General features: G+C 38.1%; 1 protein-coding gene across 1 annotated transcript; it reads left to right on the plus strand.

Moving 5' to 3' along the window:
- The first annotated feature begins 1,994 nt into the window (after positions 1-1,994).
- Positions 1,995-14,392, plus strand: LOC106069088 (inhibitor of apoptosis protein-like). Its single transcript, XM_056026729.1, has 6 exons — positions 1,995-3,634; positions 6,901-7,076; positions 7,267-7,324; positions 7,520-7,627; positions 8,225-8,359; positions 14,185-14,392. The coding sequence occupies exons 1-6, from the start codon at positions 2,098-2,100 to the stop codon at positions 14,382-14,384; spliced, it is 2,214 nt and encodes a 737-aa protein (XP_055882704.1). The 5' UTR covers positions 1,995-2,097; the 3' UTR covers positions 14,385-14,392.
- Positions 14,393-14,871: the final 479 nt, after the last annotated feature.

Below are 14,871 nucleotides of genomic sequence, written 5' to 3' on the forward strand. Positions count from 1 at the left end.
TCATTCATAGTTCTTTTTTGTTCATCACACTATATTTGACATTTATTTACATATTATGTATATATATATAAAGACAACTTTGGCAATATCTTCACTTCCGAAGACAAAGGATTGAGTGCAGTGTAATGCAAAGCCGGTTGCGACCTGCATATTTTTGCACATCTAATGCAGGCAAGGCCGATGTCCTGCTGTGGGGGTCTATTTAAGTTTTCTATTCGCCCTCTGTGGGTTAGAAGAATATATATATATAGGTTTTACAGGTCGTGTACATTATAATCAGGGTCGAATTCACAGTTTTTATAAGTAGCATTCTGATCCAGCCAAATAAACAAACAGGTATACGAGTTTGTCGAAAATTCAAATTATAGAGTTACTAATAAGGCTTGTCTTCGAATTCGAAGATTAGTGAGGAATGCAGTATTTCCCGTGGATGCGCAGCCCCAGCTGTGACCTACATATTTTGCCACATCCAAGGCAAGCATAACCATTGTCCGCAGGTGGTCGATTTAGTTTTCGACGTCTGCGTCTGTCCTCGGCAGCGGATTTTCTTTTCGTTTCAAATGTGTATTCCGCAGGCCTTTGTGAGTGACCTTCCAGCTGTCTCGTTCTGAGGCCGCATGCAACCAGGTGCTCTCTTCTAAGTCAGCCAAGGCAAGTTGGCGCCTAAGCTGGTCTTTGAAGCGTTTCCGTGGGGCGCCTCTGTTACGTCGACCAACTTTTAGCTCACCAAAAAAAGACTGCCTCTGGCATACTTGCGTCTCCCAAACGGGATGCGTGCCCGTTACTTGATCTATATAAAGTATAGTTCTAAGAGACTAGACCAGTCTTCTGGGAATTCAAAGGGGGCTCGACGTCCTGACAGTTGGGGTGGGGGGCATTGGAAGTGTTGCGAGACGAAAACGTTTTAACTCTTTCTCTCCGTAATTATTTACCACATTCTGATGGAATCAACGTTTGTATCGTTGGTTAGGAGAGAAAGAGTTAAGAAACCCTACAAAAGGATTTTCATTGTGTTTTTTTTTAGTGGAAATTATGATTACATGAATGGATCAGCCATCTTTGTTATTGTTTGGACTGTACAAGGCTGTACAAGAAATACGAAATACTAACTGTACAATCGCGTCGTTGTAGAAAACATATCTCTGTACTGAAATGAGCTCTCCATCTCGTCCTGGACTAGTACTGGACGGGCTGGACACTTTTCTCTCCCTCTCTCTCTCCCCCTCTCTCTTTCGCTCGGTCTGAGGTAAAAAAAAACAAAAACACAATGGACCTGTAGCCAATCCTTTATAGACGATCGCGGGTGATTTGCACGGTTTCTCCTCATGTTGGCAGCCTGCATCGCGCTGACCTGTTAGCAGGTCACACATGCACGGTTACGCCTAATCTCGTCCTTAATGCATTCGTAACGGTATAATAAAAGGATAATCAAGTATGGTAGTAACCCAATGTAATTGAATATAATGACGTTTATAAGGCAGAATTCAGGAATGATAGTGTGCAATAATAATAATAATAATAATAATACCGAACCCCGTGTGTAGCCGACCTTTTAAAGCGAGGATTGGATTCTATAGCCATCTTCGAGTTTAAATCAATCGAGAAATGTGCTCATCTTCGACCACGAATGAGAAGCTACATATGACTGAATAGCCGGAAGTGTGTAATCTTGCGCAAGGACAGTTACCAGCGTGTGATATGATAATAATAGTACTCGTCTTCATGACAGAGTTATTGATTTTCTTCATATGTACAGCTGAACCGCAGTGATTCTTACTAGTGTGTTTTCAATTAAGCTAATTACACAGAGAACTGTAACACAGCCCATTTTGTTTTTCTTAAAGATCATTTAAAACTTTAAGTTCCTAAATTTGTTTATGCAAAACCAAAAAAAAAAATAAAAAAAAAAATAAAATAAAAAATAATGCTTAAAGTATGCATGACGTCATATTATTCTTTCATTTTATAATCTTTTGTAAGAATAGTATTTTTGTTTATTTTAATGTAGATCAGTAGGTTCATGCACTTTAGGAAACAAAGAAGGACAACAAAGTATTCTCTGGGTGTAGAGTACTATTAAATAAGATCAGCACCACAATGCCAGTTAGATCACGCGTTAAACGTAAAAGTGGAAAAAGAAAGAAGTCCAAGATTTTGAAGACTAAAAAGTTAAAAAAACACAAAAAGGTCAAACCTGCAAAGCTTAAACCAAAAGGAAAAAAAGACGCTATCAAACCTGAAAAATCAACCAAGCATCTAGTCGTAAAAGATAATGGAAAGACGTCATATAGAAAGAGATCAGGCGTATTACCTCAACACAATTTAGAAACAATTAATAGTATCAAAAGCCTATCAACTTTAATCTTTAATTGTTTTCTACGTGAAAGCCAGGTGTCTACACTAAAAATGACAAAGTTTCAAACTGGTCCAAATTTTAAATCCGACACACTCTTCAGCACAAACACATTTTCAATTGAGCTCGCAAAAGTTTTAAGAGAAACGCTTAGTGACGAAAAATTCGATCAGTCAGAAAGCATTAATTTAAAATGCCATAAGTTAGGCAGAAATAGAGAAGATTATACAAAACAATCTTATAACACAGGCAAAGAAATAGAAACTATAATTAAATATCGCAACATACAATCGACACTTCTTTACATAGTTGACAAGATACCAGTGCATCCATCACGTGTTGAGGGTATCCTTTGGTCACGGCTTAATGACGAAAAATGGAGGTTGTATACTTTCTTCAAATACCCACAAAACGCTGCCAAATCTGCCATTTTATTAGCAACTGAAGGCTTTGTTTACCTGGGAAGTGGTACAGATTTAGATGACATTGTCATGTGTCACTTCTGCTACAAAGTTAAAAATAGATGGCAACCTTTGGATGATATTCCTGAAGTACATAAACAGTTGTCTCCCGATTGTTCGATGGTGACTCAAATTAATTGCTCCAACATCTCAGTGAATACAAACTTGGATTGCTCTCTTTTTGAACAACTAAATCCAAAGCAAAGCAGAAATAGACCAGTAGACACTAGACATAATGAAATAGAAACTGGTGAAGCTTTAGAGAACTATAAGAACCCAGGTGAAAATATTGAACCAGACGGCACCACCCTTCCAAGGGAAAGATATAATAATAATTATACGCAGATAACAAGCAGTTCCGAACAGTCGACACCAACTAGAGAAATCCCAGCAGATACAGCATCACAAAGTGAGACTTCAGGAGCATCTCCTGGAGTAGCAACCACAACAAGTTCAGCTAGTTCTAATTTGACATCCTCTAACTCTACTCCATCCCTGCATATAACCTCAGCGACTGCTTCTAACACATCCACAACTGTCTTTACAAGTCAAACAAGTATTGCAGCAGGTCCTAGTTTACCTGCTACATCAACACCAGACCCACCAGAAGTTGTAACTCAAACAGTGCCAGCCAATAGCCACAACTCTGCCAAAGGAAATACAGGTGGACCAACGTATTCTGAGCTTGGCATTGTAACAGAACGCCCTAAAAGATTTGAATATGCAGTTCTTGCTAAACGAATGGAGACATTTTTATCCTGGCCAAGAGATCATCATTTGAGACCCAAAGAACTTGCAGAAGCTGGATTCTATTATGCAGGTATTAAAGTCTAAGTTTTTTTGTGAAATGTAACCAATGTTTCGGTCAGTGATAAAATTTCATGAATGTAGACAGTGGCGTAGCTAGGGTGGGAGGAGGGGGGGTTAAAATTTGAAAATCCCACCCGGGCTCCCACTGGAGTGTCCCAAATTTGATTTACATTAGGGTGGGAGAAAGGGAGGGGGGGGGAGGTCCAAATGTGAAAATCCCCCATACCCCCAAATGAGTGTCCGAAATTTGTTTTTACATTATCTCATGTCATGATGTCGAATGTCAAAATGCAGGGGCCTCAAAGGGATCAAGCCCCCTCCCCCCAGGGCCCCTAAATCTTTAGCTACGCCACATAATGTAAAAAATGTTTCAATCGTTAAAATTTGTTTATACTAGTAGCAGAAATAAGACGAGCACTTTTTACATCTGTCTCGTGGGAAGAACGGCAGTTAGCACTACACATATGCCAGTGGACAAAGGTTGGGGAGAGGAGATGTATTAGGAGATATGCAAAGGGTTGTCAAGTGTTAACGACCTCTGGGTCAAGGTTAGGGAAGAATAATGGAAGGTTATACAACTAACTTCAGTTACAGAAAGTAGTGTCAATAGTAACTATAAAGCTAGTGTTATCTTTAAATATTTTTATATTTTAGTGTAGGGCACAATTATTTTATTTTTAATATTACTTATTTAAAGAAGGTCTGTTTTGTAATTTTTAAGGTGAAATTAAAGGTATATAGTGGCAATGGCTTCTTAAGGATGGGTGCAGTGTTTCACATGACTTGTCAAACCCAATTGCGACCTGCATATTTTCATGCATCTCATGCAGACAAAGCCGTTGTCGACCTGTGGTCTAATTAAGATTTTCTGTCGTCTTCTGCGCCTGTCTTCGACAAGTGCTTTTCTTCGGGTCTCAAATGTCTGTCTCGCAACGTTTCTAAGAGCTCAACAGCTCTTTATCTTTCAGAGGCAATCTGCTGCCAGCTGATTTTCTCGATGCCAGTGTGGGCGAAATGGCGCCTGAGTTGATCTTTACCGTGGGGGATAACTATCCGAATGGTCGAATGGTAACAAGTGCTTCTATACGGTTCACACTGGCCCACACCGGCCTCCAGCAGAACATAGTTATTTATAATGTAGTCTTGCCAGCGTGTGCCCATTATGGTGCGAAGACACCTGAGAGTAGCCTTAAATGCTACGTCAGTCAGAGCCATAGAAAATATGAAACGCTAGTGATAAGGGAAGCGTGGTCGAGAGGCCAAGTGCTTGGCTACCTAGAAGGGGGCTCGAGGTTCGATACCTGACTCGGGCAGAGGTGTTACTGAGCGCCTAATGGCAGCACGAAAAACTAACTCCTAGATACCCCCCCCCCCCCCCCCACTGTTCCACAAATGAGATAATATAAAAGCTATAATACTAAAAGTCGTGTGCGTTGCTAGACAAATAATAAAATAAGTTGACAAAATAATTGACTGTAATTCATCTCTGGCCTAATTTTTTTTTCTGTATAGCGCAATTTTAATGCCTATATCATGCTTAGTGTATTATGGTGAAAGAAAATCCTCTGCCGAGGACATACGCGGACGGCGGAAAGAAAATCATAATCGACCACCGGCGGATAATGGTTATTATTGCCCCGGATGTGGCAAAATATTGTTAAGACGTGGGATTGAGCTAAAGAAAATAACTCACCGATTCTCAGATCGCTGGTATCTCTCTGATTGCAGAACCACTACAAATCCAACTTTGATCAATCGATATCCCAAGTAAAAAGAAATATTATCACAATATCCGAAACAAATTTACATATCCCGATTCAATATCACAAATTAAAGAAAACATTCCTCAATCCTCGGTCAAGAAATCCAAAATCATCACTAAAGTTTCTCAACACATTTACACACTAGTTAAGGTCATTTACGCCAAACAGCATAAACAAAAAATCACCCTACTTTGCACGTGGAAAAAATGGTTAGTCAGGGAGCAACAGGATTGCAACAATATGTAGGTCACAGCTGGGGCTGCGTAGCTGCATTTGCCGTTAATCTTCGGACTTGAAGACAAGCCTTATTATTATTACAATGTGTTATTGTGCAATATTTTTTGTGGACCAATGGGGAGGGGGTATCTGGGAGAAAGATGCCGTGATGCCTTTAGGCACTTGCCTAACACAACTCTGCTCGTGTGGGATTTGAACTAGAGCCCCCTTGATAGCAAACAAGCTGGTCTGGCCACTCAAGTCTCCTTCAATCGTGAAGCGACATCGTGAAACTGGGCAATAACTAAGAAAGTAACGATGCCGCCCACATACTGATTCCGTCGCAATGTAGCACTATCTATCTATCTATCTATCTATCTATCTATCTATCTATTTATCTATTTATCTATCTATCTATCTATCTATCTATCTATCTATTTATCTATCTATCTATCTATCTATCTATCTATCTATCTATTTATCTATCTATCTATCTATCTATCTATCTATCTATCTATCTATCTATCTATTTATCTATCTATCTATCTATCTATCTATTTATCTATCTATCTATCTATCTATCTATCTATCTATCTATCTATATATCTATCTATCTATCTAAGCCTATCTATCTATCTCTCTATCTCTCTATCTATCTATCTAGGTCTATCTATCTATCTAAGCCTATCTATCTATCTATTTAAGCATATCTATCTATCTATCTATCTATCTATCTATCTATCTATCTCTCTATCTCTCTATCTATCTATCTAGGTCTATCTATCTATCTAAGCCTATCTATCTATCTATCTATCTATCTATCTATCTATCTATCTCTCTATCTCTCTATCTATCTATCTATCTAGGTCTATCTATCTATCTAAGCCTATCTATCTATTTAAGCATATCTATCTATCTATCTATCTATCTATCTATCTATCTATCTATCTATCTATCTATCTATCGATCTGTCCAAAGGAAGGCTGCTGCCGATAAAGCTTGAGATCGTCAGTGTCACAGCCCGCCACGATGCAGTACGTTGTCCTGTAAGCTGCCTAGAGTCGCAAGATCCTGATTTTTCCTCAGGGTTAACTCCCGAAACCTTTCCAATGTTTGGGTATAGCTACAAGACAGCGGAGGTTTGAATTAAAAGTATAGAATCTCTGACCGTATTATTACCTTAAAAAAACGTAATAACCCAGATGTTGAAATTTGAAAATAAGAATTCACCAGCAAACTTTTTTCCTTACAATAAACAATGATCTTTAACAATATGTTATATACATCCAATGTCAAGGTTATGGAGACTGCGCTCGCTGCTTCTACTGTGGTGGAGGTTTACGCAACTGGGAAGATGAAGACGATGTCTGGGTGGAACATGCCAGGTGGTTTCCTAAATGTGCTTACATCCGTCAGCAAATGGGACAAGTATTTGTGGACACCATTCAAGATATGAACAAAAGTTTTGACCATGTAAGGAATTACAATTTAAAGTGTCTCCCAATTTAAATCTCTATTCAAAGTATATTACATATCTTTTTTTTCAAACGGAGTGTTTTAACAATATAGATCTTTATTGCTTTATTAGGCTTCTTTTAAAATAGTTTAATGACAAAGTCTATATCAGTAAATGATGTTTTATGTTTTTTATTGCATATCTAAGATCTCAATGAAAATGGTGATGGATAAAATTGGAGACGCAGCCTCGGCTTTTCAACTTGGTGAGTGGCTTGCAACTCTTACATCTCCCAAATTCAAACACAAAAGTTCAAAGTTCACTTGTGTAGTTTAAAAAGTAAATTCTAATACAACTCTGAATTTCGCCTACACTATTTGTAGTTGTTTTTTTTTTCCACTTCAATTATTAGCAAACATTCTTTGATTATAACAAAAAGTTATGTTTCAATTTGACGTAGATTCCAAAGACAGCCCATTAAAAAGAGACCCAGCTGTTAAGACCGTTGTGGACATGGGATATCCGTTGGCTGAAGCTATTACCACAGCTGAGGCAATCAAAGAAGATGGTGATTACTTATTCTATTTCTTGAATCTCATCATTTATGTATTTATTAGTATGATTTTCATCAAATAAAAGATAATTGGTATTTAAGTATCTAGTAATAAATAAAATAAAAATATTTGTTAATCATTCTTGCATATTCTGTGTTGAAATAGTCGGCCGACATTTTGGTTGACTTCTTAACAGTATTTTTCTTTCATTGATGTTAACGTCTATCTATCTATCTATCTATCTATCTATCTATCTATCTATCTATCTATCTGTCCGTCTATCTATCTATCTGTCTGTCTGTCTGTCTGTCTGTCTGTCTGTCTGTCTGTCTATCCATCCATCCATCCATCCATCCATCCATCCATCTATCTATCTATCTATCTATCTATCTATCTATCTATCTATCTATCTATCTATCTATCTATCTATCTATCTATCTATCTATCTATCTACAAAACCAACCTACCTATCTATTTAATTTTTCATCCAAGCATGCATCCATCCATCCATCCATCCATCTTTTCTGTCTGTCCGTCTGTTTGTCCGTCAGTCTGTCCACCATCTATCAACTGTTAACATTTGTCGTTGTTCTTTCGGGTGATGTGTTCAGGAAATATATTATCTGCGGATAAAATTTATGAGAAGTTGGTGGAATACAAAGTAAAGAAAAATCCATCAAAAATGATTGAACGAGCAGCAGGTACAATGGCAGGTGTGTCTGACACTTCTCTTAATGCGAATCTTGGTAAGTTTTATAATCACATACTTTTAAATCATTTAATTTTATTGTTTTTGGTTTGTCATGACTTTTGACACTTTATGAATAATCCTTAATCACAATTAATGTGAAATAAAATAATAAATAAAATAGTGTTACTATTTTGTTATTTAGGGTATGTAAAATAATATTTTAAAATGAATTGATGCACGAACAATTAAAAACGAAATTTAAAAAAAGTGTGTTTTCACGTTTCTTCATTTCTTGTTTCAATGTCTTGTTTCAATGTCTTGTTTCAATGTCTTGTTTTAATGTCTTGTTTCAATGTCTTGTTTCAATGTCTTGTTACAAGGTCTTGTTTCAATGTCTTGTTGCAATATCTTGTTGCAAGGTTTTGTTGCAATGTCTTGTTGCAATGTCTTGTTTCAATGTCTTGTTGCAAGGTTTTGTTGCAATGTCTTGTTGCAATGTCTTGTTTCAATGTCTTGTTTTAATGTCTTGTTACAAGGTCTTGTTTCAATGTCTTGTTGCAAGGTCTTGTTGCAATGTCTTGTTTCAATGTCTTGTTTCAATGTCTTGTTTCAATGTCTTGTTTCAATTTCTTGTTTAGGCTCTAACCCACGACATGGTCTTTGAAATGGTCTTAAAGAATGTAATCATTAGAACATATTGTTCCATATTTACACTTTACCCTATGACAACTATTTGCACAACAAATGTGTGTTTTGAATTATGTTAAAATGGAAATGGACCTCTTTCACCAATCGTAAACAAACAACATTTAGCCACGGGATTCTCTATTTCTTCTATACAAATTACGATCTAATTTTTAATACACTATGGCTATCATGTGACAGTTTTTTTTCCTTGTTTAATCCATATTATCACGTGACTAAATGTTGCTTGTTTACGATTGGTGAATGAGATCCATTGCATTTATCCTCTACCAGCACATTATTAAAACCGGCCCTGGATACTGTGGTATTAAAATGTCAAATTTGTATGAAAGAAATGTTCAGCCTTTAGTTTTATTTTATGTCATGTGTTAAGGCTTTTGCGCGGTGTTGATTCTTGGAAATATAACTTGTGTAGATCTACGTCTGACTGGAAGTAACACTGAACTCGAACTACTTCAGTAACACCGGCGAAAGGCCGAAACAATCAAATATGTAGTCGACGCTGATGTTGTTCTACAAATATATTTAATAATCAAGAAGGGATCGTCCGATGTCAGCTATGTCCGTAAATCCGTATATCTATTGTACTGCTCTACAAGAAGCGTCTTCTTTGTAGCGTCACTTAGAACGTTCTTCTTTTTTAACCAACCTAACGTCATCGTCGCTAAGTAAAACTTTACCCTATTCCCGAAACAAATAACTGATTCCTAATCATGTCATAACACATGTCAGACGGTGACGGCGAAAAAATACCTTAATGGACCACCGGCAGACATCGGTTGTGTCTGCATGGGTTGTGGCAAAATAAATAGGTCACAGCTGGGACTCCATAGCCACGTGAAATACTGCACTCCCCATTTATCTTCGGACTCGAAGACAAACCAAATAAGAATAATACTATTAATAATTATTATTATTATGTTAGAAATGAACGAGTAGTCATTCTCTGGCGCTGCCAGGGTCGAGTTTCGCTAAAGAGAAACAAAATTCATCGTAGTCCCTTTAACAGTTTCCACTGAGGAATTTTCTGGTGATGTGGCAGGTCTGCAGCGGTACCGCCCTCTGACAGGCAACGAGGATGTTCCTAGGAATGTTAAGGGCCTTGAAGGTGTCTGTGAGGTCAGTTGTTATTATCCCCTCGGTTGATATAACAATGGGGTATATTGTTATTTTGGACAATTTCCATAGACGCTTAATCTCCAAGCCTAGGTTCCCATATTTTCTTTGTTTTTCTATCTCAGTTTTTCTTAAATTATGAGACAGCGGTACGGCGATATCGATAATGGTAGCGTTTTTTTATTTTTTATCGATGAACAGCAGATCCGGGCGATTGAAATCTAGCGTTTTGTCGGTCAGAATAGGCCTATCCCAGTACAGCAGATGTTCAGTAGACTCGAGAACCTCTTGCGGAGAGTATTTATAATAAGGGGGAGTGTCCTTACCGATCAATTTGTACGTGAAAGCCAGGTGTTGGTGTATTAACTTTGCAACTTGGTTACGGCGACCTAGGTAGGCTGATTCTGATAGGGCTGGGCATCCTGCCATAATGTGTTCAATCGACTCGCCCACATTTCCACATTTTCGGCATTTGTCGACAACATTGAGTTTAAGGATATGCTTCTCGTAATTTTTTATCCTGATTACTCTGTCCTGTATTGCTGTAACAAAGCCTTCTGTTTCAGGGTAGAGATGACCTGCTTTGAGCCTTGTTAAGGAAACAGCCTTGTCGATGTTGTCCCCATGTAATGAAGCCGTATTATTATTATTATTATTCTGTGATGTCAGTTTCTGAATATAAATCTGGCAAGAAAAGCGAAATCCAATGTTTATCATTTAGAGAGTAGGAGAAGATAATGATTGGTGGGCCACAGAAATGCAGAGTAGTGTAGATATTGTGGTGTCCCCTTGCACATCATGGCACCCCTAAGACTCTAACAAGGTTGAAAACGTAGTTTAACTCTTTCCCTCCGTCATTAATTTTTCCACGTTTCCGTGCAATTATGTATTTAGCTCATTTGCGTTTCATTACTTTGTTATGGGTTAAACTTCAATAACTTTTCTTGTCTGTTACCAAGAAATATTATTCTAGGTATAGACATATAGGAGAGTGCGTGCTCTTTTTATATAACACAAATTAAAATTTATAAAACCAAAAATGAATTTAATTGAATGGGGCTAAATCAACGTTGGTATCGTCGGTTAGGAGAGAGAGTACAAAGAAACAGAAACATATCCTACATCCTAGCATTAAAGATGAGATGTCAGACCTACAAAGGAGTAAGGAAAAAAGAAACAACGAATGGTGTCAGTTTCTTAGATTACCGATCTCCACTTCCATTTTATTATCGTTTAGGGACATTTTCGTAACTGGAATCTCCTGAGTATCTTGTGTTCAGACTACAACCGAAATGAAAAGCTTTAATTTTAAAGCATGCAATTTTTCTTTAAATGTGTTTTCTTTCTTAACTCTTTCTCTCCGTAATTATTTATAACATTCTGGTGGAATCAACGCTGGTATCGTCAGTTAGGAGAGAAAGAGTTAACCCAGCAGAATCTAATTTCTTTTTTTTTTTAGTTGATAACGACAACACAGCCCTTTATGTAAACATTATTTTTATTTATAAAGCGACATTATGAAATTTTTTTTTATATTGTCGAAACGCTCTCAATTTTCCTCATTTTCTTACATTTTCGATCCGGTTCCATTATATCGCCTCCTCATGACTCCCTTTCGATTTCTCTTCTTTTTCTCTTTGACTGTATTATATTTTTTTTTTACTAGAATGCAAACTGGTTCCTAGAAATAAAAAAAAAAGTAAACCTAGAGCAGATTACTGTGATACACTTTAATTACCCAAATATTTACGTGTAGAGTTTCAAACCATATAACACTTATTCATCTTGATTGACAAATATAGATGGCTGCCCGGTCGTGCGGATTGCGCGCTAAACTGTCGTTTTGTCTTATCGATAGTCCAGGTTCAGACCCTTCCCGCTCCCATCCCCCCGTTGTGCTGCGGGAGGTCTGGACTAGGAAGTAAATTATCTTCAACTCTGAAGGAACTTCCGAAACATGTCAAACAAACAAACAAGGTCGAAACGGTTTAATCAGCCGACATTACGAAACGATCAATGTAGTCAGAGTAGCCGGCTAATTTGTTTTACCAGATTAGACTAATTTATTTCTGGCTAAAAAAATATTGACAAAGTTCCAAGCAAAATGTATCTAGCTTTCGGGAAGTTAAGCTTTTTCGCTTTTTGCGTTGGTTGATGGTATTGTAACAACTAGTACCAATCAGGATGTAAACAAGAAATCGCTGTAACAACCAGGAATTAGAATGATAGTGTATTTTTTTTTTTTAACTTTTAGATACAAGATTATTTACTACTGACCTACGTTGAACTAACTCTCATATATTTCTGGCGTAAAGGATAGTAGCTACACTGGGCGCCTTCATTCAGATAAGATTACAGGATTCTTGGTATCATATACACAGAACGCTTCGCCTTCACCTAACCCTTAGTCCAGGGGTTCTCAACCTGTGAGTCGCGACCCTCTTGGGGGTCAATTGACGATTTGCCAGGGGTCGCCTAAGACCATAAAAAATATGGATTATTTTGTCTATTCTTCTATTGCTGTGTGGATGGGGGTCGCCACAGAGTGGGGGATTGTAAAAAAGGGGCCCCCAAGCTTAAAAGGTTGAGAACCGCTGCTGAGTCGGTTGGACCGTTGGGGCACCACGTAAGATCTGTTGACCGTGTTTCTCCACTCCTCTCTGTCTTTTGAAGAGAATCTCTTAAAGGCGATTAGATCCCATGATTGATGACCTTCTGACCACTGTCGATAAACGAATGTTTAGAAACACATGTACCGGAAGCTCAAAATTGGAACCGGTGAAATCTGCCCATGTGGAGTATCACCAGAGAATGCCGACCACGTCCTCCAAAACTGCTCTCTTTACCAAAAGGCCCGTACAAGACACTGGTCCCAAAACACCCCAATAGAAAGAAAACTATATGGAGAGCTCCCTGATTTGGAAACCACTGCGCAGTTCATCTCATGTATTGGTCTAGTCGTCTGAACGCTACAACATAACAATGAGAACGAAGAAGAAGAAGAAGAAGAAGAAGAAGAAGAAGAAGAAGAAGAAGAATGTTTATATTGTGCGGCCATGTCAAAAGATCTTCAGGACTTTTAAAACTCTTAGGATGGGAGAGGTTTATGGGGAAAGAAAGGAAGTGACGCACGCACCGTAATGGCTTCTTCTTCTTCTTCTTCAACTGTCAGGTAGAGTTGAGCCCTCGGCTCTTGGAACTCTAGGCCAGCAAAAGTGAACAAGAGCTCCCTCTCACCGGCCTGAATGAGAACAGTGTACACTGTTCTGTCTGACGGGTGGGTCTGACTCGCGGCAAGAGACCGCATACACTAAGACCCCCGCCACTTTCCTTTTCTATACCAGGCTAACTGTGCGGGACACGCCATTTATGTAACGGCCCCTTGAGGAACAGCACCCCCGTAATGGCTAAAAGAATTGAGAGAATTGAAATTCCTGCCTAAGGAGAGACTCTAACCCTGGCAAAAGACTGGAATGAAGGAAACGATTGTCAGATGATATGTAGTGACCTTAATAGTCTACGCGACAGAGGATAGTAAATTGTTAGTGTTATTTAAGAGACATTGCTTCAATCATTTAAAAAATTCGTTCTTTTAGGTCGATTTTCATCTTAATACTTAAGTTTAATATAATTTTTTGTAAGTTTAGAAAGAGTTAAAGAGAAAAAAAATAACGAATTATATGATTGAGAGATATTAGCTTTTTTTTTAAAAAAAAATAATTATTTCGCATTAATAATATTGAAACAAAAATGCGAAAATTACGCAGAAACTAACATCGCAAGTAACCTATTTTAAATTTCTGGAAATTCCCGAATGAGTTGTAATCGTGACTAAATGTTATTAAAATAATAAAATCGAGAACGAATATTGATTGCTAATCTGACTAATTTAACCTTGAACTTCCTGATCTTAATCTATAACATCCTTGTTGTGAGTCATAAAGTCATTTCTTGGATTATTTAGTTTCGAAACAATTATTTCAAATGAGTACGATAATTTAGTTTTAGGTTTTGGTTTTCAAACTGCTAATTTTGTTTTTCTTTCTGTTTATTTAATAGAAAAAGTGAGAGCCTTGAAGGAAAAGAATAACCAGCTGCGCCAACAGACAGTCTGTAAAATTTGTATGGACAAAGAAGTGGCTGTTGTCTTTCTGCCCTGCGGTCACTTTGTGTCCTGCACTGACTGCGCATCAGCGATGAAAGATTGTCCCGTTTGCCGAAATCACGTCAAGGGCATAGTCAGAGCCTTCATGGGCTAGACGAACCCATGGAAAGATTAAGGCTGCGTACAGAGAAGATGGTTCTCGCTCAGTGCAAACATCTCCAGACCGTTCCTCGAAAGGGACTGGCAGTCAGGACAGCAAAGCCACATCGTCAGACCACCCACGGAATCTGGCAGCCACGTAAAAGGAATTCGAGGAAATTCCCCAAGAGGTTTGGAGTTCGGGCTTCACAGGCTTAAGTGTTTTGTTGGAAGTTAAGTGACGGAAATTTCCAAATATGGTATGACCTAAATTCAGAATAGTCAGTACAATGGAGAAAACATTAGAAGGGCCTGTAAGTGAAGAGCTCCTAATTGACGCTCTGACAGAATTCTCTCTTTGTGGTCAAGAAACCCCCACTGAGCAGCAGCGCCATTTCTTCAAAGGATAGTTTCAAAAGTGGCACCATTTGGCGCCTCCTTGACTTTTCGTACATGTTCTGGCTCCGGTAAAAAGGCAATGTTTAATGGAAGATCTAATTTAA

This window comes from Biomphalaria glabrata, chromosome 4, assembly GCF_947242115.1.
Source record: "Biomphalaria glabrata chromosome 4, xgBioGlab47.1, whole genome shotgun sequence".
NCBI lineage: Eukaryota > Metazoa > Mollusca > Gastropoda > Planorbidae > Biomphalaria > Biomphalaria glabrata.

Coding starts and splice junctions, on each gene's coding strand:
- LOC106069088 (XM_056026729.1), top strand. CDS start 2,098: ATGCCAGTTAGATCACGCGTTAAACGTAAAAGTGGAAAAAGAAAGAAG. Junction 7,325..7,519: donor AGCCTCGGCTTTTCAACTTG/GTGAGTGGCTTG, acceptor AATTTGACGTAG/ATTCCAAAGACAGCCCATTA. Junction 8,360..14,184: donor TTCTCTTAATGCGAATCTTG/GTAAGTTTTATA, acceptor TTTATTTAATAG/AAAAAGTGAGAGCCTTGAAG.